The 27,957-nt window shown below is 35.7% G+C and overlaps 1 protein-coding gene and 1 long non-coding RNA gene across 7 annotated transcripts in view; both read left to right on the plus strand.

Annotated features, from left to right (window-relative positions):
- Window positions 1–27,957, plus strand: part of CD2AP (CD2 associated protein) — a 153,028-nt gene that overhangs the window by 57,583 nt on the left and 67,488 nt on the right. For all 6 annotated transcript variants that reach the window (XR_004275588.1, XM_032299633.1, XM_032299634.1 and 3 more), the window contains 2 exons: window positions 8,391–8,491; window positions 19,035–19,155. Coding sequence is in view for 5 of the 6 variants with exons in the window: in XM_032299633.1 (XP_032155524.1) it covers window positions 8,391–8,491; window positions 19,035–19,155 (222 nt within the window). In the remaining variant the exon portion in view is untranslated. The remainder of the gene's footprint in view (window positions 1–8,390; window positions 8,492–19,034; window positions 19,156–27,957) is intronic.
- Window positions 20,375–25,317, plus strand: LOC116565799. Its single transcript, XR_004275591.1, has 2 exons — window positions 20,375–21,355; window positions 21,668–25,317. It is a non-coding gene; the product is annotated as an uncharacterized LOC116565799 (long non-coding RNA).

Consider the following 27,957-nt stretch of genomic DNA (forward strand, 5'->3'; position numbering starts at 1 on the left):
AACAGGTTGTCATAAAAATGAAATGGATATTATGACACTTAGACCAATTAAAGGGTTCTATTTGTTTTTTGTTTCTCATGGAGATACAATGTCCAAAGAATATTTACATATTACATGTCCTGCTTTCCAGTATTACTGCTTGAAGGTGGAAAGTTTCTGCAGTTGATGATCTTGAATTCTGAAACTGCTTGGAGATTGGGGGACAAATAAGAGTTTTGTGTCACACAGCTGAACCTCTATAAAGAACTTCTGTGCTCACGGGGAATTTTTCGGCCCATGGGAGTTTTTTTTCCATGACCTCTGTCCATAGTAGAATCCATTTACAACTTTCTTTCACTCTAGGGAACTATAAAGGGGTAAGTTTCTTCTTAAATATAGGCTAGACAAAGAGATTGAAGGTTCTGAATATTTTATCGCTTTATCTTCTAAAAGGAAAGGATATAGTAAATTTACCTTTCATAAGAACACTGGATATAAATTCTTTTTTCTTGTAAGAAGGAAAAATTATTATGCAGTTGGTGCCAGAAAGCTTAGGCTCTTTTTTCCTAAGGATCTTTCATAACTTGTTTTTAAGTACATGTGCTGCAAGGACTAAATTGGTCATTTGGTGTCAGCTAGCATTTAAAGCAGGATGCAGGTTGTTTTGGCTTTTCTGTTTTCCTGTCATTTATGTATTATTTTATGTTCATTAAACTTGGTTTTTTTTTGTTACTGTTTGGATCATATCTCTAGTTCCCAAAATAGATCAATTATTTAAAAGTGGCTCATTGTATTGTTAAATAGTAGCAGATACAACCAGAACTGTTAATATTAATTAAAAAAACCCAAAACCATTTTATTAAATATAAAGTTGATAGTATAAACACTGCAGTATATGTGTTCAGTTTAAATCCCTGTGTGCCAAGACAAAGTGAATCTGTGTATGTGTTGATTTTTGTCTAAGCCACTAAAAAGGAGAGATTCAGATAACTAGTATGATATTGAGTATCCAAAAACTGGATTGGACTAGAGAGCTATTATTCTCTAGTTTCCAGTACATTGGCTTTTTTAGAGTAGTAGTGAAGCCATCAAAACTTTTGCTATCATCTATTACTAAGCATGGTAGCTCATTTGATAAAACAAGGAATTATTAATATTTTTAGAGCAGATATAGAATAGGGTTTTTCAGGAAAAAGTTGATTACTATAAGTTGCTAAAGTCAGAGAAGATAAATTTACATTTCTCAAAGCAAAAGCAGGTTGCAAGTCACACTGCTTCTGACACCCTTGTAAAATCAGCCACAAAGATAATAATAAAGTATTGTGTTTAGAGAGTAAAGAATTGACATATTTCAATGTCAGAATATTAACAGTCAATGTGGAATATTGATAGAAATTTCATTTTACATTTGGAAGAAATTGATAACAGATGAAACCTCCTGGCACATGTGAGGGAATACATAGTGTTTGTTAACTATATTTTCCTTATTAGTGGAAACCATGCTACTGCAGAAGTGATTTTTCATCTAATTAATTATTTTGAGTGTAAAAAATATATTGAGGTTGATACTGATAGATCACTAGTGTTTATACTGCAAGGGATGATGTTGGACATGAAAAATTAGTAGAAAGAATGCCAGCCTACACATTACTTCACTCCCATACAATATTTGGATTGAAAATAATAAATTTTCTTATTTTGAGTCAATGCTGAAGAAAATAATAACATCCTGAATACTATCAAATTATGTCCACTGACTGTGCATCTTTGCAGCACAACTTTTGAAAAAATGAGCATGGTTCATAGTAGCTCTTTGACATTGAACTATTCTGACTGATAAGGGGAAAAAGACTCACTCAAATAACTAGATCATCTCGGGTTAGAACACTCTACCCTTTTCAACTGGGTAGGGTGTTCTAACTTTCTATTTTAGTTGAAAAATTTTACAATATCTAGAAAAGTTGAAGGAATAATTGTGCAGTGAACTTGGTATACCCTTCACCTACATATGCTTGTTAACATTTTGTCACATTGGCTTTATCTTTATATACATATACTTTTTAAATGGAATCAATTGAGGGTATGCTACAGAGATCACATTATCTTTTTCTTCATGATAATGAAGATTTTCTAAAATTGGAGTGCCTTAAGTAGAACATCTTAGCAAAGTAGGTAGTGTCTTGAACAGCTTTACCCTTTCATTTGATGGTCTAAGCACTATGATATTTTTATTGCTGAGGATAAGATTTTTTTTTTTTTTTTTTTTTCCTTTTGGATATGGGGTCTCACTCTTTCATCCAGGCTTGAGTGCATTGGTAAAAGCTCAGCTCACTGCAACCTCAGCCTCCCTAGTAGCTTGGATTACAGGCACACGCCACCACGCCTGGCTTATTTTCTCTATTTTTAGTAAAGATGGGGTTTCACCATGTTGGCCAGGCTGTTCTTAAACTCCTGGCCTCAAGTGGTCCACCTGCTTCAGCCTCCCAAAATGCTGGGATTATAGGCCCAAGCCACTGCTTTGGGCAAGAAAATTTTTTATGAAGGTTCAGCTGTATGAATGGCTGATTCACGAATTCATGTAATGAATATTTTATTACATGAAAATGATGTATTCATTTATCATTCGTGTAAGATTCATGGCTGACTCACTGTGTTTCTTAACATTTGATTATTTGCTTATTGAAGAAAGACATTGATTTATATTTATTTATTTTTTTGAGATGGAGTTTTGCTCTTGTTGCCCAGGCTTGAGTACGATGGCACGATCTTGGCTCACTGCAACCTCCATCTCCTGGGTTCAAGTGATTGTCCTGTCTCAGCCTCCCAAGTAGCTGAGATTACAGGCATGTGCCTCCACGCCTGGCTAATTTTGTGTTTTTAGTAGAGATGGGGTTTCACTATGTTGGTCAGGGTGTTCTCAAACTCCTGACCTCAGGTGATCCACCTGCCTTGGCTTCCAAAGTACTGGGATTACAGGTGTAAGCCACCATGCCTGGTGGAGAAATTTATTTTAAAAATTGGCGAGTTAAAAAAATTTTAATGCTTTAATAAAACATGAAGATATTTTTCCCTGAGCCAACTGGAAGCAAACACTGGATCAGAGATCCTTTTGCTGATATTTCTGAAGTTTTAGCATTCAGCCACCCACTTCTTATTGGGGTATGCTCTTATTTTAGCATTTGATGGAAACATTAAAAACAATAATCTTCAATGAGAAATGGCTTCATAATTTAGGAGCTTTGTTTGATCTGAATATTTATATCTATTTTTCAGACATGAAATACATAACTATTCTTGTTTATTCACATTTAGAAATTAAGGATTTTCTGTTTTATCAGAAAAAGGACAAGGACAGTAATCTTACTGAGTCTGAAATTTGACTTACTGAGTCACACAATTTGATTTTGTTTTTAAAAAATACTAAACAGGCAAAGTTTTCTGAAATTTTTGAACCCTTGTGTGCTAAATGCATTTATGTCTGTGGATAGTATGATCATGAGAAAAAGTAATAGTCTAGGCAATTAAATCTGCCACATAAAGCTAGGTATGAAGGATGATTCAGAATTCACAGTCTATTGGGGTGAACATCAAGTTACTATAAAATAGAGATGATAGTCATAGTTTTCTCATAGGATATAAGGGGCATTAACATATTAAGTAATTATAAGTACTTTTTAAATGTTTACAGTTATTCTGGTGTTTTATGCTAAGAACTGTATGAGAGACATGTGCAGTGATAATTTAGATGAAAACGTAATTCTGTACAGGGTTGTCAAGCAAAGTGTACTGAAGCTCTTCTTTAGGTAGGACGTACAAGCACATGGAGATTGGGAGTATAGCATTCAAGGAAGAAATGCAGCTTCTGGTAGAACCACAGAAATAAACAAGTATATGGTGTTTTAGGGGTATAAAAATCTAGTGTGACTAGATTATATGAGCTATGTCAAAGCACTAAGTAATCTGTAAAGGAGGCAGCATGCTATCGTGGAAAGATAAAAAGCTTAGAAGTGGGCATAATATTCCAGAAGTGGATATAATTTTAGCTCACTTTAGCTATGTGGTCTTTGATGGATTATTTAACTTCTTATTTTCTTTTCTCTTATTGGTAAATGAGATAGTGAGTATTAATGCTTTGTTGTGTGAGAGATGTGAAGAATTTAGAATAGTGCTGGTACATGAAAGAAATGCAGTATGTCCTTGCCTTTGCTGTACCTCCTTTATTCTCTTCTTTGTTAGTAGCTTTACTTACGTAATGATTTTTAAAAGACAGTTTTTATACAATTAATTTTTTTATAGATTGAGAAGTATTAAAAGTTACTTATGATACAAAAATACTAATAGATGGGTGTGGTGACTCACACCTGTAGTCCTGGCCCTTTGGGAGGCTGAGGTGGATGGATCACTTGAGCTCAGGAGTTCAGGACCAACCTGGGCAACATGGCAAACCCCATCTCTACAAAAAAATACAAAAACTTTTTTGTATTTTTTTGTAGCCCAGCATGGTGGCAAGTGCCTGTTGTCCCAGCTACTTGAGAGGCTGAGGTGGGAGGATCAAGTGAGCCTGGAAGGCAGAGATTGCAGTGAGCAGAGGTCATACTACTGCACTGCAACCTGGGTGACAGAGTGAGGCCCTGTTTCAAAAAAAGAAAAAAATACTAGTTACTGTTTTTTTTTTTTTTTTTAACAGGGCCTTACTCTGTCACCCATGTTGTATTTTTTTATTGACACCTCTGTTATTCTTTTTTCTTTTGTGCTTAGCATGGGTTCTGATACATTGTAGAAATTAACATTTGTTGACCTTGTGCAGCTCGAAATGTGAAAAATCTCAAGATCCTACCTTAATTGTGCTGGCAGCTAAATTAATGGGTGGATTCAGTATAAGCAGTCACCTCAATTTATGAGCGAACCCTATTTAAATATGAAATAATGTGTAATTATCTTTTTTTTTTAAATAAATGACTCATAAGTTATGGGAATAATAGCTATTTAGACATCTTTATCCAATGTGACTCTTTGCTTTGATTAAATGAAACTTTTTTTTTTTTTTTTGGCAAATGATTCTATTAATACAAACTACTTGGGAAAAATTATGCTTAGTGTGAGAGGACAAAATAAAGCTCCTGGCTAAAATATAACTAGGCTGCTCAAACTTCATTCATTTGCCTGGGTGGGGGCTAATGAGTAGTCCAGTTCACCTCAAGTTCAATTTTAAGAGATACTAAAATTCATAAAAAAGAAACCACATTTTTAAAAAGGTCTGAATTTATCTGAAAGATAGAAAGGATTTTCTTCTTGTAAGAGCACCTGGAGCAAAATAGATGCTTCATTTCAATAATATGGATCTTTGTCTCTTGTCTATGAAGTGCTAACCACAAATAATACATTAATGAATATATTTTCTCAAGGTCGGTGGAACAACTTGCAAAGGTATTTAGGGACTCTGTATTTTATGAGTTAAGAAGTTTTCCTGTAGCATGCATAAAACTATCCTTTAAAGTACTTAAAAATTTACTTTGAGATCTGGTGAAAGGTGAAATGTGAAAAATTTTACTGTAAACTCTAGGTTACTTAAAAAATTATGGTCATTGTTTATTTTCTTTGGTTTCTTTTATTATGAAAACTACAGTAAAAGGTAGAAATCGATTACTTTAGAAGGGAGAAAAAAACACAGATGTAACTTTCTTATTTGGAGACTCAGTTCTTTTGTCTACTTCATGGTTATGTCTGTTTTTTACCTCTCTATGCTATCGTTTGCATATAATATACTTCTTTTTTTGTTTTGGGGGTACATTTAGATTACTTTTTTTCTTGATAAACAATCTCGTAGATCCACAGAATGTCAGAGCTGAAGTAACTGTAGTGGTTTTCTAGTTCCACAGTGTGATTTTATGGCCCAAGAAATTGATTCCTAGAAACTTTCAGTGAAATAACTAGATAATGACAACTCTACCAGAACATAAGTCTTCTGACTTTCAGTACAGCTGATACTTCTATCATAGCATGGCATCTTTCTTTACAAAGACTTTATTTGGAGATTAGAATTTCATGCAGTGAAATTCTGCCTGTCTAGATTACTTCTTAGGATTCTCTTTTGTCCTCCTCTTTCCTTAGAATCCTTGTATCACCAAATCCTACTTTGTTAGTAAAACTGTTTTCCTTGCTCTAGAATATCTGCCACATCTGTTCCACCTTCTTGTATCTTATCGATATTTCATCGTATAATTCTGTTATTTCTTCTTTGAAGCCTTCTATATCTGTTCTAGTTCAAACCTGTCCTTTCTAATTTTTGAAATATTTGTAGTTTGTATTAACTATTTTACTCTCTCATTATGTATTCAATTTTTATCACTAATTTTTTTTATTGTGCATGTTTTCTTCTTGCTCTGTTCTTTAAATGTGCATTTAAATTATTAAGAAAAATCTTGTTAGGATTGTTGGTGACAGGCTGTTGATGGAATATTGAGATGTCAACAGGCTCTTGTTGACATTGATACCATATACCTAGACCTAGATATTTGTTTATTAATTCATTTAAAAATATTTAGCAGATACTGCTGTGGTTTGAATTGTGGTTCTCTACAAAATTCATGTTGAAATTTCATTTCCATTGTGGTGATATTAATAGGTGGGGTCTTTTTGAGAAATGATGAAGTCATGAGGGCTATGCTCTTGTGAATGAATTAGTGCCTTATAAAAGAGGAGCAGGGAACTAGCTTAGGCCCATTTTTGCCCTTCTGCCATGTGATGACACAGCAAGACATAAAATCTTCTGGCACTTTGATCTTGGATTTCTCAGAGTCCAGAAAAGTAAGAAGTGAATTTGTACTATCTTTATTACCTAGTCTCAAGTATTTTGTTATAGCAGCACACACAGACCATATCACATACCTAGAATAAGCCAGGTACTATGCTTGGTGCGGGGTAGGTTGCCGAAGACAATAGCGGCTAAGGACAGGGTGCTAGAGTAGCACAAAGGAAGAACATTTAATTTAGAAAGCTATTTGGAAGTGTCTTCTAAGCCAAGAAGTGAAGATGAGTTGGAGGTGGGCTTCATGGATGAAAATAAAGTTCCTTGACAAAAGAAACAATACATTTAAATGTGAGAAGGAATAGGGTATGCCATTTTCAAGGAATTAAAGATCAAGGTGACTGAATTATTGGGTACAAGACTGAGAATCACCTAGGGATCTTTTTAAAGTACAGACTCTGATTCAAAATTCAGTCTGCTAGGGCTACCATAACAAAATGCCACAGACTTAGTAGCTTAAACAACAGATTTGTCTTCTTACAGTTTCGGAGGATTAGAAGCCCCAAGATCAAGGGTTGGTTTCTGGTGACACCTCTTTTCTGGCTTTTAGAGGACCACTGTCTCCTTGTTTTCTCACTGGGTCTTTTCTTTGTATTGGGGAGGGCAATGTTGGGCTGATGTCTCTTCCTCTTTTGTAAGGATGCTAGTCCTATCTGATTAGGGTCTTAACCTTAGGACCTCATTTAACCCTATTTATCACCCCACAAAGGCCTTATTGCCAAACACATTGGGTGTTAGGGTTTCAATATATGAATTTTGAGGGAACTTTTTATTCAGTTCCTAACAAGTAGATGTGGAGTATAGCCTGAGATAGCACATATCTCACAAGCTCCCAAGTGGTACTGTTGGTGCTGGTCTAAGAAACACGCTTTGACTACCAAGAAGTATATCCGGTCATCTACCCATAGCTGCTTAATGATTCACTTTTAAAGATGGGAGTGAGTCTGAGTTCTCAGTTCTTTGAGCTTGAAAAAGGTTGAGAACACAAGTCTGAATGGTTATAAATGATCATTTCTGAATAATTGAAGTTTGTTTGAAAAGTTAAAGTAAAATTAGCTTCACATAAGTGAATTTGATTTTTAGCTGTCTGAAAATAGTTATTAAGGAAGATAAAATACATTGGAGATTTGTACATTTTGCTGCTTCTTTCCACAGACAGTTGTAAAAGTACTAATTTTAAGTAGCATTCCCAGACCTGATTAAGAAGTAGTCTGAAAATCACTAGCCTAGAGGACTTGTCTGTGATGAATTTGTTCTGCCAAAAGTGTCTTTTATTGTCTGTTTTTTTAGTCTCAAAATGGTAATGGGTGTTTGGATATTTTGTTTTTGTGTAATTGGTGGGATAAGATGTGTAAGCAGATTCTATTTCCTGAAGCCTTATCCTATTTGAAGTTGAATTTATTTGTGTATGAATACATTGTAGTATGGGGTTGGGGTAAAAAACCAACCAGGTCTGATTGTGATTAGCTGTTTAGAATGCTCATATGTTCTGTTTTTATTTACTTATATAACTATATACTTATTTACATGGCATGTAAATACAGATACTGTTTTTAAAAATGATTTTTCTTAATCTAATTTCTAATTATGTTACTTTCTTTAGAGACCAAGAAGCGTCAGTGTAAGGTTCTTTTTGAGTATATTCCACAAAATGAGGATGAACTGGAGCTGAAAGTGGGAGATATTATTGATATTAATGAAGAGGTAAGGAAAAAATGTGTTATAGATAAAGTAGCAATGGTAATTGATGCTCTCTGGAGTTTAGAAAAATTAATTGTAAGAATATTAGTCTTTTGTGAGAACTTTTGTCACTTTAAAAATAAAATTAAGAGGTATAAAGTTTCTTTACTCATCCTTGCTGTAGTTATGTATGTATTCTATTCCTAAAGGCAGTATTTACTGCCTTTAGGAATAGAAATGCCCCTTTAAAGCTAAAAATTAATGTAATCTAAGTAGTTAAGAACATAAACAAGCCTTTTCTTTGATTCTGAATTTACCGTAGGCACAACGCAGTGAAATAGAAGCAGTTTTGCCTTTTGTGTAATAAAGGAATGCAAATCAAAATCTCTTGAAAAGCTTTGCCTTGTTTGAATTATCACATTCAAATATTAATAAAAATGTTTTCCTACATTTTGATACTTAGAATGGGATTTTAAAATATTTTAAAAATAGAGAAATCATGGTGGACAGGAGGCAGCACTAGATTGCAGCTCCACCAGGATGGACAGAGCAGCATATGGAGGATCACATCATGAACTTTTGCTCCAGAACCACTTTAGGAATATGTTAGGAAAGCCAAGAGAACCCACAGAAAGCCAATTGCTCCTGCAGGACCTGGGAGATACCCCAAATACTCGCAGCAAGACCCACGCAAGGAGAGTCTGAGATCAGACATGCCTAGCCCTGACCCCACCTAATGGTCCTTCCCTACCCACCCTAGTAACTGAAGACAAAGGGCATATACTCTTGGGAGTTCTAAGGCCCTACCCGCCTCCTATTCCTCCCCATGCTACACAGCTGATGCTTTCTTGAAAGTGCTACCTCCTAGCAGGAGGCCAACCAGCACAAAAATAGTGCATTAAACAACCAAAGCTAGGGAGCCTCACAGAGTACATTTCAACCCCTCCCCTCCACCCCCTTCCCTGCCGTGTCCACCAGAGCAGGTTCTGGTATCCATGGCTGAAAGACCTACAGATGGTTCACATTACAGAGCTCCATGCAGACAACCCCTGGTACCAGGCTGGAGCCTGGTAGACTTGCTGTGTGGCTAGATACAGAAGAGAGATAATCACTACAGTTTGGCTCTTAGGAAGCCACATCTCTAGGAGCAGGGGGAGAGTACTACATAAAGGAACACCCCATGGGACAGAGAGAATCTGAAGAGTCTTGAGCCCTACACTTACCTCTGACAGAGCTTACCCAAAACCAACTCCGATAATACGACAAAACAAGGTTCTTTAATATCCCCCCAAATCACTAGCTCATCAGCAAGGAATGTAGACCAAGAAGAAATCCCTGATTTAGCTGAAAAAGAATTCAGAAGGTAAGTTATTAAGCTGATCAGGGAGGCACCAAGGAAAGCTGAAGCCTAATGTAAGAAAATTAAAAAAAAAAATGATACAAGAAGTGAAGGGAGAAATATTCAATGAAATAGATAGCATAAATAAAAAATAATCAAAACTTTGAGCAACAATGGACACACTTACAGAAATGCAAAATGCTGGGGGAAGTCTCAGCAATAGAATTGAACCAGCAGAAGACAGAACTTCAGAGCTTGAAGACAAGGTTTTTGAATTAACTCAATCCAACAAAGGAAGAATAAGAAAATATGAACCAAGCCTCCAAGAAGTCTGGGATTATGTTAAATGACCAAACCTAAGAATAATCAGCCTCCCTGAGGAAGAAGAGAAATCTAAAAAATTTTTTAAAGTTTATTGGGGGAATAATCAGGAAACCTTCCTCGTTCTTGTTAGAGACTAGATATCCAAATACAAGACGCTCAATAAAGAACACCTGGGAAATTTATTGCGGAAAGATTATTGCCTGGACATGTTGTCATCAGGTTGTCTAAAGTTAAGAAGAAGGAAAGAATCTTAAGAGCTGTGAGGCAAAAGTACCAGGTAACCTATAAAAGACAACCTATCAGATTAACAGCAGAAGCCCTACAATCTAGAAGGGATTGGGGTCCTATCTTGTGGCTCCTCAACAAGAAAATTATCAGCCAATAATTTTGTATCCAACAAAGCTATGCTTCATAAATGAAGGAAACATACAGTCTTTTTCAGACAAACAAATGCTGAGAGAATTTGCCACTACCAAAACATTACTACAAGAACTGCTAAAAGGAGCTCTCAATCTTGAAATACATTCTGGAAACACAACAAAACAGTACCTTGGTTGGCATTGTACCAGGGTTGGCATTGGGCCGCTCTTGTTACCCAGGCTGGAGTGCAATGGCGCGATCTCGGCTCACCGCAACCTCCGCCTCCTGGGTTCAGGCAATTCTCCTGCCTCAGCCTCCTGAGTAGCTGGAATTACAGGCACGCACCACCATGCCCAGCTAATTTTTGTATTTTTAGTAGAGACGAGGTTTCACCTTGTTGACCAGGATGGTCTCGATCTCTTGACCTCGTGATCCACCCGCCTCGGCCTCCCACAGTACTGGGATTACAGGCTTGAGCCACCGCGCCCGGCTAACAGTACCTTTTTAAAACATAAATCTCACAGGACCTATAAACAAAAATTCAAGTTAAAAAACAAAAGCCAAAAGCAAAAAAAAAAACCCAAGGTATTCAGGCAATAAATACCACAATGAATGGAATGGTATGTCACATTTCAATACTAATGTTGAATGTAAATTGCCTAGATGCTCCACTTAAAAGATACAGAATTACAGAATGGATAAGAATCCAACAATCATCTGCTGTCTTCAGGAGACTCAACTAACAGATAACTCATAAACCTAAGGTAAAAGTGTGCAAAAAGACATTTCATGCACATAGATGCCGAAAGCGAGCAGGAGTAGCTATTCTTATATTGGACAAAACAAACTTTAAATCAACAGCAGTTAAAAAAGACAAAGATGGGCATTATATAATGATAGGCCATGTTCAACAGGAAAATGTCACAATCCTAAATATATATTCACCTAACACTGAAGCTCTTCAATTTATAAAACAATTACTAATAGAAATTACTAAGAAATGAGATAGTAACACAGTAAAATTGGGGGATTTCAGTGCTCCACTGATGGCACCAGACAGGTCATGAAGACAGAAAGTCAACAAAGAAACAATTTAAACTATACCCTGGAACAAATGGAAATAACAGATATTTACAGAACATTCTACACAACAACCACAGAATATACGTTCTATTCAACAGCACATGTTCTTTCTCCAAGATAGATCATACGATAGGTGACAAAATGAGTCTTAGTAAATTTTTAAAAACTGAATTTATATTAAACACTCCTTCAGATCACAGTGGAACAAAACTGGAAATCAACTCCAAAAGGAACCTTCAAAACCATGCAAATACATGGAAATTAAATGAATGATCATTGGGTCAAAAATGAAATCAAGATAGAAATTAAAAAATTTTTCTTAAAGACAGTAGTGACACACCTTTCGAAACCTCTAGTATACAGCAAAGATGATAGTAAGAGGATAGTTAATAGCCCTAAATGCCTACATCAGAAAGTGTGAAGGAGCACAAGCTGACAATCTAAGGTCACACCTTAAGGAACAAGAGAAAGAAGAACAAACCCAAACTCAGTAGAAGAAAGGAAATAACCAAGATCGAAGCACAACTAAGTGAAATTGAAACAAAAAATACAAAAGATAAATGAAAGAAAAAACGTGTTCTTTGAAAATATAAATAAAACTGATAGACCATTAGCAAGATTAACCAAGAAAAGAAAGAGAGAAAATCCGAATAAGCTCAATTAGAAACAAAGCAGGAGATATTACAACTGATACCACAGAAATACAAAAGATTATTCAAGGCTACTGTGAACTTTTTTCTGTGCATAAACTAGAAAACCTAGAGGGGATGGCTGAATTCCTGAAAGATAAAATCCTTGATTAAATCAGGAAGAATTGCGTACCCTGAACAGAACAGTAACAAGCAGCGAGATTGAAATTGGTAATTAAAAAATTACCAACAAAAAAAGTCCATGACCAGACATTAAAAGAATTGGTACCAATCCTGTTGACACTATTTCACAAGATAGAGAGAGGGAACCATTCCTAAATCATTCTGTGAAGCTAATACCACCCTAATACCAAACTGGGCAAGGATATAACAAAAAAAGAAAACTACAGACCAGTACTCCTGATGAACAAAGATGCCAAAATCTTTAACAAAGTACTAGCTAACTGAATCCAACAACATACGAAAGAAATAATGCACCATGATCAAGTGGGTTTCATATCAGGGATGCAGGGATAGTTTAACATATGCAAGGCAGTAAATGTGATACATCACACACAAACAGAAATAAAAATCACATGATTATCTCAATAGATGCAGAAAAAGCATTAGATAGAATCCAGCTTCACTTTATGATTAAAACTGTCAGCAGAATTGGATACAAGGGACATACCTCAGTGTAATAAAAGCCATTTATGATAAACTCACAGCCAACATAATACTGAATAGGGAAAAATGGAAAGCATTCCCTCGGAGAACTGGAACAAGACAAGAATGCCTGCTCTTATCACTCCTCTTAACATAGTTTGAAGTCCTAGCAAGAGCAGTCAGACAAGAGAAGTAAACAAAGGGCATTCATATCAGTACAGAGGAAACTAAACTGTCTCTTCTGATGATACGATTGTTTACCTTGAAAACCCTAAGGACTCCTTCAGAAAGCTCCTAGAACTAATAATATAGCAAAGTTTGCAGATACAAAATTAATGTACACAAATGAGTAGCTCTTTTATATACCAACAACAACCATGTGGAGAATCAAATCAAGAACTCAACCCCTTTTACAATAGCTTTAAAAAAAAAAAAAAGATATTTGGGAATATACTTAATATACCTAACCAAGGAGTCGAAAGACCGCTATAAGGAAAACTACAAAACCCTGCTGAAAGAAATCATAGATGACACAAACAAATGCAAAAATATGTTCCATGCTCGTGGATGGATGGAATTAATATAGTGAAAATGACCATACTGCTAAAAACAATCTACAAATTCAACACAATTCCCATCAGCATAGCACCGTCATTCTTTACAGAATTAGAAAAAACAATCCTAAAATTCATATGGAAACAAGAAAGAGCCCCCATAGCCAAAGGAAAAAGAACAAATCTGGAGACCTCACATTACTTGATTTCAAATTATACTATAAGGCCATAGTCACCAAAACAGCATGGTACTGGTATAAAAATAGGTATACAGGCCAATGGAACAGAATAGAGAACCCAGAAATAAAGTCTAATACTTAAAACCAACTGATCTTTGATAAAGCAAACCAAAGTGGGGAAAAGACACTCTCTTCAACAAATGGGGCTGGGATAAATGGCAAGCCACATGTAGGAGAATGAAACTGTATCCTTTCACCTTATACAAAAATCAACTCAAGGTAGATCAAGAACTTAAATCTGAGGCCTGAAACTATAAAAATTCTTGAAGATAACATTGGAAAAACCCTTCTAGATGTTGACTTTGTAAGGATTTCGTGACCAGAACCCAAAGCAAATGCAGTAAAAATAAAGATAAATAGCTACAACCTAATTAAACTAAAGAGGTTTTGGACAGCAAAAGGAGCAGTCAGCAGAATAAACAGACAACCCACAGATTGGGATAAAATCTTCACAACCTATACATCTGACAAAGGACTAATATCCGGAATCTACAATGAACTCAAACAAATTAGCAAGAAAAAAAAATCCATCAACAAGTAGGCTAAGGACATGAATAGACAATTCTCAGAAGAAAATATGCAATGGCCAACAAACATATGAAGACATGCTCAACATCACTAATTATCAGGGAAATGCAAATCAAAACCACAACGCGATACCACCTTACTCTTGCAAGAATGGCCATAATCAAAAAATAACAGATGCTGGTATGGATGTGGTAAACAGGGAGCACTTCTATGCTGCTAATGGGAATTTAAACTTATACAGCCACTATGGAAAACAGTGTGGAGATTCATTTAAGAACTAAAAGTAGAACAACCATTTAATCCAGCAATCCCACTACAATCCCAGGGGAAAAGAAGTCATTATATGAAAAGGGTACTTGCACACGCGTGTTTATAGCAGTACAATTCACAACTGCAAATTTGTGGAAACAGCCCTGGTGCCCATCAATCAATGAGTGGATAAAGAAACTGTGGTATATATGTATATGATGGAATACTACTCAGCCATAAAAAGGAATGAATTCATGGCATTTGTAGTGACCTGAATGAGATTGGAGACTATTATTCTAAGTGAAGTGTCTCGGGAATGGAAAACCAAACATCATATGTTCTCAGTTATAAGTGGGAGTTAAGCTATGAGGATGCAAAGGCATAAGAATGACACAATGGACTTTGGGGCCACAGGGGCAGAGGGTGAGAAAGGGGTGAGGGTTAAAAGACTACGAACTGGTTGCAGTGTATTTTCCTCAGGTGATGGGTGCACTGGAATCTCACAGATCACCATCAAAGAACTTACTTACATAACTGAACACCACCTGTTCCCCAATAACCTATGGAAATAAAAAAAATGAAAAAAAAATTTAAAATAATTTTTCACATCTCTGCTTTTATCATTTGAAAGAATTTTAAAGTTTAATTTCACAGTTGAAGATCATGTTTTTAACAGGTATGTTTTGATATCATGTATTGTAGCACGGATTGATTTTGTGTCAAAATACTCTGTAAATCACTAATGTTTATGTTTATACAAACTTCGATTGTGTTTATCCAGAGGGTGTTTATTTTATTTTTACCTGGTAGCAGTAATAATAGTTAACATTTCTTGAGTTTATGTTATGTTTGAAGCACTATGCTGAAAGTTTCATATTTATTATATACTTGGAAGTTTTAAAAAACCTAAGAAGATAGGTATTTTTATCCCCATTGTACATAGGAAGAGACTGAATCATGGAAGAGGAGTGGTGGCTGTTTTGGTTACTGTTGCTGTATACCAAGCCACTCCAAACTTGGTGGCAAAGAACAATGGTTGTATTATGCCTGTGAGTCAATAATTCAAATGGAGCATAGCCTGGATGACTTGTCTGGGGCCCTCAGCTGGAAAGATTCAATGCTGGCAACTCTTGGAATAATAGGAAGCTTCTTTCACTCACATGTCTGGTGCCTAGAAGCCATGAAGACTGGAACTACCAATTGGAGAGCCATTATGTTAGACTTTCCATTTGGGTTGCCTTTCTTACAGTATGGGCATCTCAAGATCATTGGACTTAATATATGGCAGTTCATGGCTCTTAAATGCCAAGCAGTTTGGTACATGTGGTGTTAACTTTATTGCCTTTTACAGTCTACCAGCTGTTGGTGACAAGCCAGTCATAAGCCACCAAGATTTAAGGAGTAGGGAACAGAGACCATCACTTCTGGGTGGGAGGAGTGTCAAGGTCACAGTTGTAGGATGAGAGATCTTGCAGCCATCTAAGTCTGAATTTCAATTCTTGCAGTCTGTTTTTTTTCTTTTAAAAATTTCTTAATTTTTTTTATCTCAATAGGTTTTTGGGAAACAGGTAGTGTTTGGTTAGATGAATATATACTTTAGTGGTGATTTCTGAGATGCTGGTGCATCCATCACCTGAGCAGTGCACACTGTACCCAATGTGTAGTCTTTTATCCCTTGCCACTCCCATCCTTTCTCCCCAAGTCTCCAAAGTCCAGGCATCCTCATAGCTTAGCTCTCACATATGAGTGAGAACATATGATGATTGGTTTTCCATTCCTGAGTTAGTAGTGAGTAGTATTCCATAGTATTAGTGTGTGTATATATGTCACAATTTCTTTATTCACTTGTTGATAGGCATTTGGGCTGGTTCTATATTTTTGCAGTTGCAAATTGTCATGCAGTCTATTTTTGAGTTTTTTTTTTTTTTTTTTTTTTTTAACCACTAGACTACTCTGCCTCCTAAGAACTCTTTAAATAACCCTAACTCCTCAGTTGCTGCTAATTGGGGTTTCAGATATAGATAATAGACAGCTGAAGTTTCTCTCCCTTTATTGTATGTATTCTAGCTTGGCCTACATATCTTCCATCTCATTTAGTTTGGATAACTTCCAGTTCTTTGGTGCTTCCTTAAGTCTGATAAAAATTCTGATTGCTTCACGCTTTACTGCTTTACTGCCTTCTTTTTCTCCTTCACACAGCTTGTGTTCTAGCAGCCACTTTGTATTTTAGCTATACCTTCCATGACTCATTTATTTTATTTATTTTATTTTTTTTTTTTGAGACGGAGTTTCACTCATGTTACCCAGGCTGGAGTGCAATGGCGCGATCTCGGCTCACCGCAACCTCTGCCTCCTGGGTTCAGGCAATTCTCCTGCCTCAGCCTCCTGAGTAGCTGGGATTACAGGCACACACCGCCATGCCCAGCTAATTTTTTTGTATTTTTAGTAGAGATGGGGTTTCACCATTTTGACCAGGATGGTCTCGATCTCTTGACCTCGTGATCCACCTGCCTCGGCCTCCCAAAGTGCTGGGATTACAGGCTTGAGCCACCGCGCCCGGCCACGACTCATTTATTTTTAAGTCACTGTATTTTCACTCTTTTTCAGCCTTTAATATCACATTTTTTTGGTAATTTCCTTTCATGGGAGCATTTTTTTTTTTTTTTTGAGATGGAATTTCACTCTTGTTGCCCAGACTGCAGTGCAATGGCACAATCTCAGCTCACCGAAACCTCTGCCTCCCAGGTTCAAGCAGTTCTTCTGCCTCAGCATCCCGAGTAGTGGGATTATAGGCATGTGCCTGTAATTTTTGTTGTTGTTGTTGTATTTTTAGTAGAAATGTGATTTCTCCATGTTGGTCAGGCTGGTCTTCAACTCCCAACCTCAGATGATCTCCCGCCTTGGCCTCCCGATGTGCTGGGATTACAGGTGTAAGCTACTGCGCCAGCCAGGGGAGCATTTTTTGATTCTTTCAAGCCCTTTCTATGTGTTTCTAACAACATTTTGTTCATACTTTAGTTATAGTACCTCTTGCATTGTATTGTAGCTATCTGCTTATTGTTTTTTTTTTTTTTTTCCTTTGGATGTTTTATTGAAGAACAGGGATTTCTCATATGCAAGTTTGAATTTTTCCCTAGTTGTTAACTCCATAGGTTACACATAATGCCTGTTAGATAAATAACTTAGTAAAAGCTTGCCTACCTTGTATGAGATGGGAAACAAAAACACTTTAAACAAAAAAATATATTTTTCTAGCTATATTATGTGTAGTTTGGGTAGGTACATTTTGACAGGTAATAGTTTACTCTTTTTAAAAAAAAATTTTGTTTTTTTTTTTGAGATGGAGTCTCATTCTGTTGCCCAGGGTGGACAGCAGTGGCATGATCTCAGCTCACTGCAACCTCTACTTCCCAGGTTCAAGCGATTCTCCTGCCTTAGCCTCCCGTGTAGGTGGGACTACAGGCATGCACCACCACACCTGGCTAATTTTTTTTTTTTTTTTTGTATTTTTAGTAGAGATGGGTTTTACCATGTTGGCCAGGCTGGTCTCAAACTCCTGACCTCAGGTGATTTGCCTGCCTTGGCCTCCCAAAGTGCTGGTATTATAGGTGTGAGCCACTGCTCCTGGCCTAAAAAATTGTTTTTAATCTGTAAGCACTCCTGAATATCCTTATCAGAAACTATACATTTTTATAGTTATTGAAGATTAAATAAATTCATGGAAATTAAGTAATCATATTAGTAAGTATAAATGTTTTTCTAAAGTATTTGATTGACATCTGGGTTTTTAAAAGTAGGGAATTATTATACTTAAGAATCATTGTTTAAGTAGTAGGTTTAGCAATTTTCTGTTCCATTTGGGAAGTTATATTTCTTTTCTTTTCTTTTCGAGGCCAAGTTTTTTTTTTTTTTTGAGATAGGGTCTCCTCTGTTTTAACCCACGCTGGAGTCCAGTGGCACAATCAGGCTCACCTTCTTCAGTAGCTGGGATTATAGGCGGGGGAACCACCTTTCCCAGCTAATTTTCATATTTTTTTTTAAGAGAAAGGATTTTACCATGTTGCCCAGGCTGCTTTTAAACTCCTGGTCAAGCAGTTTGCCCACCTTGGCCTCTCAAGGTGCTCAGATTGCAGACCTGAGCCACTATGCCTGACCAGGAAGTTACATTCTTATAAGGTCGTTAATTTTTTTTCAAATCAAAAATTTCCAGATACTTTAAATAATATACAAATTAAGACTCAGCAGTGTTTACAAAAGTGACATTCCTGAAGAAGCTATGTACTTCATGCTGTTAATAAAGTATATTTGGTTATCTGATATTTGCATGAAAAGTACTTCATAGATTGTGCTTGATTGTAAATTCTCATTGTAAATGTTGCAAAGTGCTGTTGATATATGATTAATTCCATGTATGAATAATCCACTAAAATGTAATACACTTAAAATATAGTTTCTTCATTGTGTTTTAAATTTTAAACGGTTTATTTCACAGTGCTAATTTTGTGCTCATTTGCTTTTGTAAGTTAATTGTCCCATAGAGTGAAGACTTTCAATTAACAGAGGTTTTTATTACTTTCGAATTGTGAACTTTTTCAGGTAGAAGAAGGCTGGTGGAGTGGAACCCTGAACAACAAGTTGGGATTGTTTCCCTCAAATTTTGTGAAAGAATTAGAGGTAACAGATGATGGTGAAAGTCATGAAGCCCAGGACGATTCAGGTAGACTATTTTTCAAAATTTTAATTGATTTAAATAAACTTTATATATCATCTAGTGTTTAATTTTGTATTTTTTTGAAACTCTGTTCTTTTGAACTTTCATTCAGCTTTAGTTAACCTACTTTAAAAAAGTAAATTATATTGGGGAGACTAAACTAAACTAAATATCTAGTCAAATAATTTAATATTTTTCTTTCTGATTTCTGCTTTAACCTTAAGTAAATCTTTAGTACGCTCATTTAAAAATGATTCATCTTAGGTTATCTGATTTCTTCCTAGTAAAGATATATGTGTTTTTGGTCTGCCCGGTTTGCAAATGGCCTGTTTAATATTTCAGAAATTTTTGAAGAAACGATCTTACTTTTGTTGTTTTCTGCATTGAATATAGAAAACACTATGTTGAATAGGAGTAGTGAGAGAGGGCATCCTTGTCCTATGCCAGTTTTCAAAGGGAATGCTTCCAGCTTTTGCCTATGCTATTTGCTGTGGGTTTATCATAAATAACTCCTATTATTTTGAGACACGTTCCATCAGTACCTAGTTTATTGAGTGTTTATAGCGTGAAGGCATGTTGAATTTTATCAAATGCCTTTTCTGCATCTATTGAGATAATCGTGGTTTTTGTCATTAGTTCTGTTTGTGTCATAGATTACATTTATTGATTTGTGTATGTTGAACATAGCCTTGCATCCCAGGAATGAAGCTGACTTGATCATGGTGGAAAAGCTTTTTGATATGCTGCTGGATTTGGTTTGCTGATATTTTATTGAGGATTTTCGCATCGATGTTCATCAAGGATATTGACCTGAAATTTTTTTTGTTGTGTCTCTGCCAGGTTTTGATGTCAGGATGATGCTGGCCTCATAAAATGAGTTAGGGTGGAGACCCTCTTTTTCTTTGGTTTGGAATAGTTTCAAAAGGAATGGTACCAGCTCCTCTTCATATCTCTGGTAGAATTTGGCTGTGAATCTGTCTGGTTCTTTGCATTTTTTGGTTGGTAGGTTATTAATTACTGCCTCAATTTCAGATCTTACTATTAGTCTACTCAGGGATTCAACTTCTGCCTGGCTTAGTCTTGGGAAGGTGTATGTGTCCAGGAATTAATCCATTTCTTCTAGATTTTCTAGTTTATTTGCATAGAGGTATTTATAGTAGTCTCTGATGATAGTTTGTATTTCCGTGGGATCAGTGGTGATTTCCCGTTTATCATTTTTTATTGTGTTTATTTGATTCTTCTCTCTTTTTTATTAGTCTGGCTAGTGGTCTATCTATACAGTATTGTACAATTTTTTTTTTTTTTTTTTTTAACAGGCAGTGTCTCTCTTTGTTGCCGAGGCCAGTGTGCTGTGACATGATCATAGTTCACTACACCCTTAACCTCTAGGGCTCAAGTGATTCTTTCCTCTCAGCCTTTTGAGTAGCTGGTACTACAGGCATGTATCACCATGCACAGCTAATTAAAAAAAATTTTTTTAAAGATGGGGTCTCACTAGCAGGTTTCAAACTCTTAGCTTCAAGTAGTTCCCCCACTTCAGCCTCCCGAAGTGCTGGGATTATAAATGTGAGCTACCACATCTGGCCTAGAAAATGAGTTTTAGAGAAAAAAGGTAGTTAATATTTTAAAATTTAATACATGATTTTATTAAACATAATTGATAAAAGACTTCTAGAAATCATTTTTAAGATTATTACCAAAGTTAATGTTCTGTGTTTCTCATTCTACCACTTTAGACTTTACTAAGCTTCCTGACACTTTTGTCCTCGTCCATAATTATGGTTTGTTTGTACATTAATGATTTGTGCAGCTTTTTCCCCACTGTCTCTTAAGAAAGTATTGAGCCTGCAGAAGAGCCAGGCTTTTACTGTGGTAAAAAAGAGCATGAAGTGATAGAACAAGTTCATAAAAATCTAGATATAGAGCTAGAAAGTTCTGGTACAATGTCCTCATTCTACAGTAAAGAAACCTAAGACTGAGTCATTATTTACATATTATTTTATATACTTATCTTTCTTAGAACCAGAACTTCTAATAATTTGGGCTTTTGGATCCCATTCCTCTGTACATTTCCTTACTATTACAGTACTCACCTCTGGGTCCATCCTTCCAACTCTAGTGCAGTGATTTATTTTGAAACTTTTTTTTTTTTTTAACTTGGAGAAAAATTATAAAAATAGAGCAGACCTTTATCCAGATTTATGAGGTTTTTTTTTTTTTTTTGAGACGGAGTTTCGCTCTTGTTACCCAGGCTGGAGTGCAATGGCGCGATCTCGGCTCACCGCAACCTCCGCCTCCTGGGTTCAGGCAATTCTCCTGCCTCAGCCTCCTGAGTAGCTGGGATTACAGGCACGCACCACCATGCCCAGCTGATTTTTTGTATTTTTAGTAGAGACGGGGTTTCACCATGTTGACCAGAATGGTCTCGATCTCTTGACCTCGTGATCCACCCGCCTCGGCCTCCCAAAGTGCTGGGATTACAGGCTTGAGCCACCGTGCCCGGCCTCAGATTTATGAGTTTTTAACATTTCACTGCATTTGCTAATTCATCACTCACTTTGTCTTTATCTAAATATCTGTATTTTATCTTTTTTTTTTAGTGTTTCAATGTGCTTTTCTCAAGAACAAAGTTAGTTTCTTATGTAACTTCAGTACAGTTATGAAAATCAAGACATTTAATACTGATAATATTGTTTATTCTGCAGTCTCCATACACATATTTTTTATTATTCCATTATGTGTTCTTTATAGCTGTTTTTTTCTCCCAGTCCTGAAGAGGATTATACATGAAATTTACTTCCCATGTTTCTTAAATCTGTAATAATCTCCTTTTGTGTGTGTGTGTGTGTGTGTGTGTGTGTGTGTGTTGTTTTCTTTACGTTCACATTTTTGAAGAGTTTAGGCTGATTATTTTGTGGAATGGGCCCAGTTTGGGTTTTTTTTTTTCCCCCTCTGATTTCTCATGATTAGATTCAGGTTATATTTTATTAGCAGGACTATGGAGTGATGATGTCTTATGTAATATTTGGAGGCACATAGTGTCCATGTCTTTTTTTATTGGGGATGTTAAATTTGATTAAAATTTTATCATAAACTTAGTTACAGCTGTGCTGCCACTGTACATTTACTGTTTTTCTCCCTATAGTGTTAATAAGTGTTTTATGAAGAGATAATTTGAGACTATGTAAATATGCTGTTCCTCATCAGACTTTCACTCACAGTTTTAGCATCATGGGTAAAGTTTACCCAAATAGTTGTTACTATAATGGTTGCCAAAAATGGTGATTTTTCTAACACCATCATCCTTTTCATGTTTATTACTTGATATTTTACTCTAAAGAAAAACTTCTGTTTCTCCAGTTTATCTATCAGTGTGGACTCACCAAAAGATTCTGTTTTATTCATTAGATATCAGTCTATTACTAGTATTACTTACTTGGTTAACTGTATGATTTGGCTAGTGGGAGTTCCTTCAGGCTAACTTCCGTGACTTAAAAAAAAAAAAAATCTACTTTATTGGACATATAATTTATATACAGTAAACTGTGTCCCTTTAAAATATATAATCTGATAAGTTTGATAGATGTATAAACCCATGAAAACATGTACAGAATATTTCCATTACCCCAAAAATATTGCTCATGCTTTTTGCATTCCATTTCTTTTTCTGCCCTAGTCCTATGCAATCATAGATCAGGTTTGTCATTATGGATTAGTTTGCAATGCTATGTCATTTTGACATGTCTCCTTCATTTTCTGTGAACTTCTGTAATAAAAGATATTCCAAGCTCATTTTGAACCTTCCCTACCCCAATCTTAGAATCAGCTACTTATCAAGGCAAACTTTTTTTTTTAAGAGAGGAATAGTGTTTGAGCATCAAGATCTGGGTAGATGTGTGCTCATTTCTACTGGGGTAATATTGCTTCTGAGCCTTCTTAGCGAATTAAGCTGGAAAATGCTTACAAACACATACACTTCCATACCTCTGCCCATATGTCTTTATCATTCATTGGTCTCTCTATCTTTACTGGTACCTTTAATTCCAATTTAATACCAGAAGGTATATTGTCGTGTCTAATGATTTTATTTCTAAGCCCATTGACCATAGAAATGTATGAAATGAGTAACTGAATTTGCTTTACTTCTAAGGAAATTGATTTTTTCTTCCAAGTTTTAGTTATCCGAATATTGCAAGCTACAATTATATTGCCTGTGTTAATTTGCTTTTTAGTATAAAGGCTATTAGGCTTGAAAGGATGAATGCTTAGAAAGCAATATTATAATTCATGGTTTATCAATAGATTATGAGTCTAGAAAAACCAGTATGAATTTAGTTTCTAAAAGACATGTGTAGAATAAGTCTTGGAATTTTAGAAAGTGACAGGAAAAAATGTTGCTTTACACAGTCATAAAATATCAGTAATTGTTCTATAAAGTAGACAGTATATAATATATCTAATAATGAGGGCTAGGGATAATGAATGAGATTGTGAGGAAAAATTGCTTGTATAATACCAGATTTTCAGGTCAGAATTTTCAGTTAATTATAGTAATAATTTGTAAATTATAAAGTGAAGACGCACATTATTTTGATGGCTCCTTGCCTTCCACCAAGTCTTGTGGAAGCAAAGGCTTGGGTGTGTTCAAGATCTGGCTTCACCGGAACCCACGGCTGTGGTAGAAGAGGGCGTTGTTGCTGGAGATGTAATGGATGTTAACACTGCTACTGCTTTATAAGAGGTTCTGAAGACCACCCTCATGCACAGTAACCTATTAGTGGAATTTGTGAAGCTGGCCAAGCTTTAGACAAGTGCCAAGCTCATGTTTGTGTGCTTGCATCCATCTGTGATGAGCCTTTTTATGCCAAGTTGATGGCGGCCCTTTGTGCTAACACCAGATCAACCTAATTAAGGTTGCTGACAACAAGCAGCTAGGAAGTGAGAAGGGCTCTGTAAAATTGACAGAGAGGGAATACCCTCAAAGAAGTTGGTTGTGGTTGTACAGTAGTTAAGGAATATGGCAAAGAATCTCAGTCCCAGTATGTCATCAAAGAGTCCTTCAAATGCAAGAAATGAACAAATAAAACCTTGTTATCACATTTAAAAAAATTAGTTTGATGAATAGTTTGAACTCTGCTATAATTTTTAGAATAAACATGTGACCAAAGGAAGAAGTGGAGGCTATTTTAACAAGTGAACATTTCTTAACCTTTGTATATATTAAGTTCTGATTTTCTGAGCGTATGTAATCCTCCCTGTAGTCCAGAGGTGTAAGGGTCAAAGCTCTAGAGGGAAGACAAATGTGAACTAAGTATACTTATAGAATAAGATGATCTGCGTTACTTTAGGTAGGTATAGAAAATGTTGGAGGAAGATATTTCTTAATACTTTGCCACTTCATTTTGCTTAATATGCAAATTTTCATCAGAAATGTCACAGGAAACAGAAAATATAATCTGCAACTCTAATCCTTGAAGAGGCAGGGAAAAAGGAGGATGGCTTTTAAAGCTTCTGTACAAAATTGACATGTCATTTCCACTAACATAGTATTTGGCAGTTATGGCCATGCATGCCTAAGTGCAGCAGGGTTGGGATATGTAATTTTCTTACAAGGAGGAGCACCAGATATTTGTGTACAGTATTATGCTCTACCATACATACATCCTGGATCACCTTTAAAGAATCCCTTTGTTTAAAGCTCATTAGCCTTTGAAAGGAGTTGAAATTTACTCTTAACCATTAGTTTGCAGCTCTCTGTAAGTACTACCTAACTGCATGTGCTACAAAGTAATGAAAAAAGCATGAGCCCCTTGGCTATTTAATATGACTGGGGATGCCCAGTTGCCTCTCATTTTTGTGTTCTTTTACTATTTTTTTGTCATTAACTTAGGAATAAACTTTTAAAGATTCTAAATGTTCCTAAGGCTCTTTAATGAATTAAACAACAAAAATAGTTCTAGTTGTTTAATTTAGTTTTAGTTGTTTAATAGTTTGTTTTCTTTAATACAGGTGCTGATCGTATTGAAAGATAGAAAAATCATTGAGTTAGGAATCAGTGGAGAAGGAATCATACCAAATAGGTGTACTTTCACTATTTTCTGTTACATTTATTTGAAAGTGCTTGGTATCAATTCTGAAGTCAGAACTTAGTTTAAGGATGTGTAAAAACCATTAGAGAACATACATAAGTATCAGAAACACCTGGCTTAAATTTAATGAGGCATTTGTCACTCAGCAGATTGTCTCCTGAGTTACTTGTGATGCATATTAGTTTTTTTCAGGGTTCACAGGTATTGGATTTTCTGATATCTACTTTTAACACTAAAATTTGGTGTAAATTAAAGCATATGAGTGAAATGATCTTTGTGATGCCAGGTAAAACCGAACCCTTGAAATATTTACAGCTTAAAGTTCATGTGGGACCACCAGCACAAGAGATCTAATTTATATTTGAATTCTAGTTCATTACTTTTATAATTATAAAATACTTGGAACATTTTCTTATGCTATTCAACTCTATTTGGATTTTAGTAACCTTGAAGACTTTTATGTGTTGGAAGTGTCCTTCCTTCTTTGCTTAACCCTTTTACAATTACTGTGTATTCTAAATGTGTAGCATTGTGATTATGGGGTGGAAAGCCAGTGGCTGAAGTACACTGTAATTCTTTTTTTTCCTTTCTCCAACTCTAAATTTTAGGCTAGTTTCTGCATATTGTTGTGAATGCCAGGAAGTGAGCATTATATAAGGAATGACTACTTAAAATTTTCCTATGTCCTAACAAAGTGTAACAGTCTCTGTGTATCACTGGTGTTTTGACAGTCTTTTCATAATTTTCATAATTATATTCCTGATAGCTGTTAGAAAAATTATAGTAGAATGTACATTATAAGTTTTTTTTTTTTTTTTTTTCTTTCAGTATTGGAATGTCATGTTCACTGTATTTGATTATATTACATAGTTTCCCCTCACAGTCTTTTAAATTTCATAGGGTTCTCCTCCTCCCTCCTCTTCCCTTTTTCAAAACTCTTTCCTCTTCTATGAAATAATGGGGTGGTGATCTTGGTTTGACCAGTTAAGCTCTGTTACTGCTAAGCAGATAATTCTGACTCTAAATGATATATGGACAATATTGAATCTTCACAGATAATTTATTTTTAAATCCTCAGTTTTCATTGAAAAACTGTAGGATAAAAGTTTTTAGAATGCTACCGTTATGTTTTCTGTAGGAATGTGGTGAATTCATCATCTATTCTGCTAACTGAATGGTTTCTATATTAAAGTCCAAGATAAATTTCTTTTAGTATTCAGTCACAGGGAAAGCATTGCTTCTCTAGGAAAGTGTTATGTTTCAGTTTTTGTAATGTCTCCTTTTTTATTTTGTCAAATATACTTAACCCTTCTTATTTAGAGTGTCTTTTTGTCAGTGTGCAGATTACACGTGTTTGCTAAGTAGGTATGTGTTTTCAAATTTTCCCCTTATTTTATGAAACCAGTGACTATATATACTTGTCTTTTTCACTTTTTTATAAAACCCCTTCATATTAAACCTATTTCAAAATCTCCATTCAGATGTCTAATAAGCATCTTTAAACTAAGATGCTCAAAATTGATCCTCTTACTTTTTATCTGCTCCATGTAATCTTCCCCATCTGAGTTAAAGAAAAGTTCATTCTTCTTTTACTTAGGCCAAAATTCTTAGATTTGTACTCTTCTTCTTGTTTTTTTAAAATTGTACTTTAGATTCTGGGATATATATGCAGATCATTCAGGATTGTTGCATAGGTACATACATGGCAATGTGGTTTGCTGCCTCCATCCCCTCGTCACCTATATCTGGCATTTCTCCCCATGTTATCCCTCCCCAACCTCCCCACCCTCTACTGTCCCTCCTCTAGCGCCCCCCAACAGATCCCAGTGTGTGATGCTCACCTTCCTGTGTCCATGTGTTCTCATTGTTTAACACCTGCCTATGAGTGAGAACATGTGGTGTTTTATTTTCTGTTCTTGTGTCAGTTTGCTGAAAATGATGGTTTCCAGATTCATCCATGTCCCTGCAAAGGACATGAACTCATCGTTTTTTATGGTTGCATAGTATTCCATGGTGTATATGTGCCACATTTTCCTTGTCCAGTCTATTATCAACAGGCATTTGGGTTGGTTCCAAGTCTTTGCTATTGTAAACAGTGCTGCAGTGAACATAGATGTGCATGTGTGTTTGTAATAGAATGATTTATAATTCTTTGAATATATACCCAGTAATGGGATTGCTGGGTCAAATGGAATTTCTATTTCTAGGTCCTTGAGGAATGGCCACACTGTCTTCCACAATGGTTGAACTAATTTACACTCCCACCAACAGTGCAAAAGTGTTCCTGTTTCTCCACATCCTCTCCAGCATTTGTTGTCTCTAGATTTTTTGATGATTGCCATTCTAACTGGCGTGAGATGATATCTCAATGTGGTTTTGATTTGCATTTCTCTAATGATCAGTGATGATGGCCTCATATATGTCTTCTGTTGAAAAGTGTCTCTTCATATCCTTCACCTACTTTTGAATGGCTTTGTTTGTTTTTTTTCTTGTAAATCTGTTTTAGTTCTTTGTAGATTCTGGATATTAGCCCTTTGTCAGATGGGTAGATTGCAAAAATTTTTTCCCATTCTGTTGGTTGCCAGTTCACCCTAATGATTGTTTCTTTTGCTGTACAGAAGTTCTGGAGTTTAATTAGGTCCCATTTATCTATTTTGGCTTTTGTTGCTAATGCTTTTGGTGTTTTATTCATGAAGTCCTTGCCTACGCCTATGTCCGG

The sequence above is a fragment of the Sapajus apella genome, unplaced genomic scaffold, assembly GCF_009761245.1.
Source record: "Sapajus apella isolate SASKATOON/1434 unplaced genomic scaffold, GSC_monkey_1.0 scaffold41, whole genome shotgun sequence".
NCBI classification, from domain to species: Eukaryota; Metazoa; Chordata; class Mammalia; order Primates; family Cebidae; genus Sapajus; species Sapajus apella.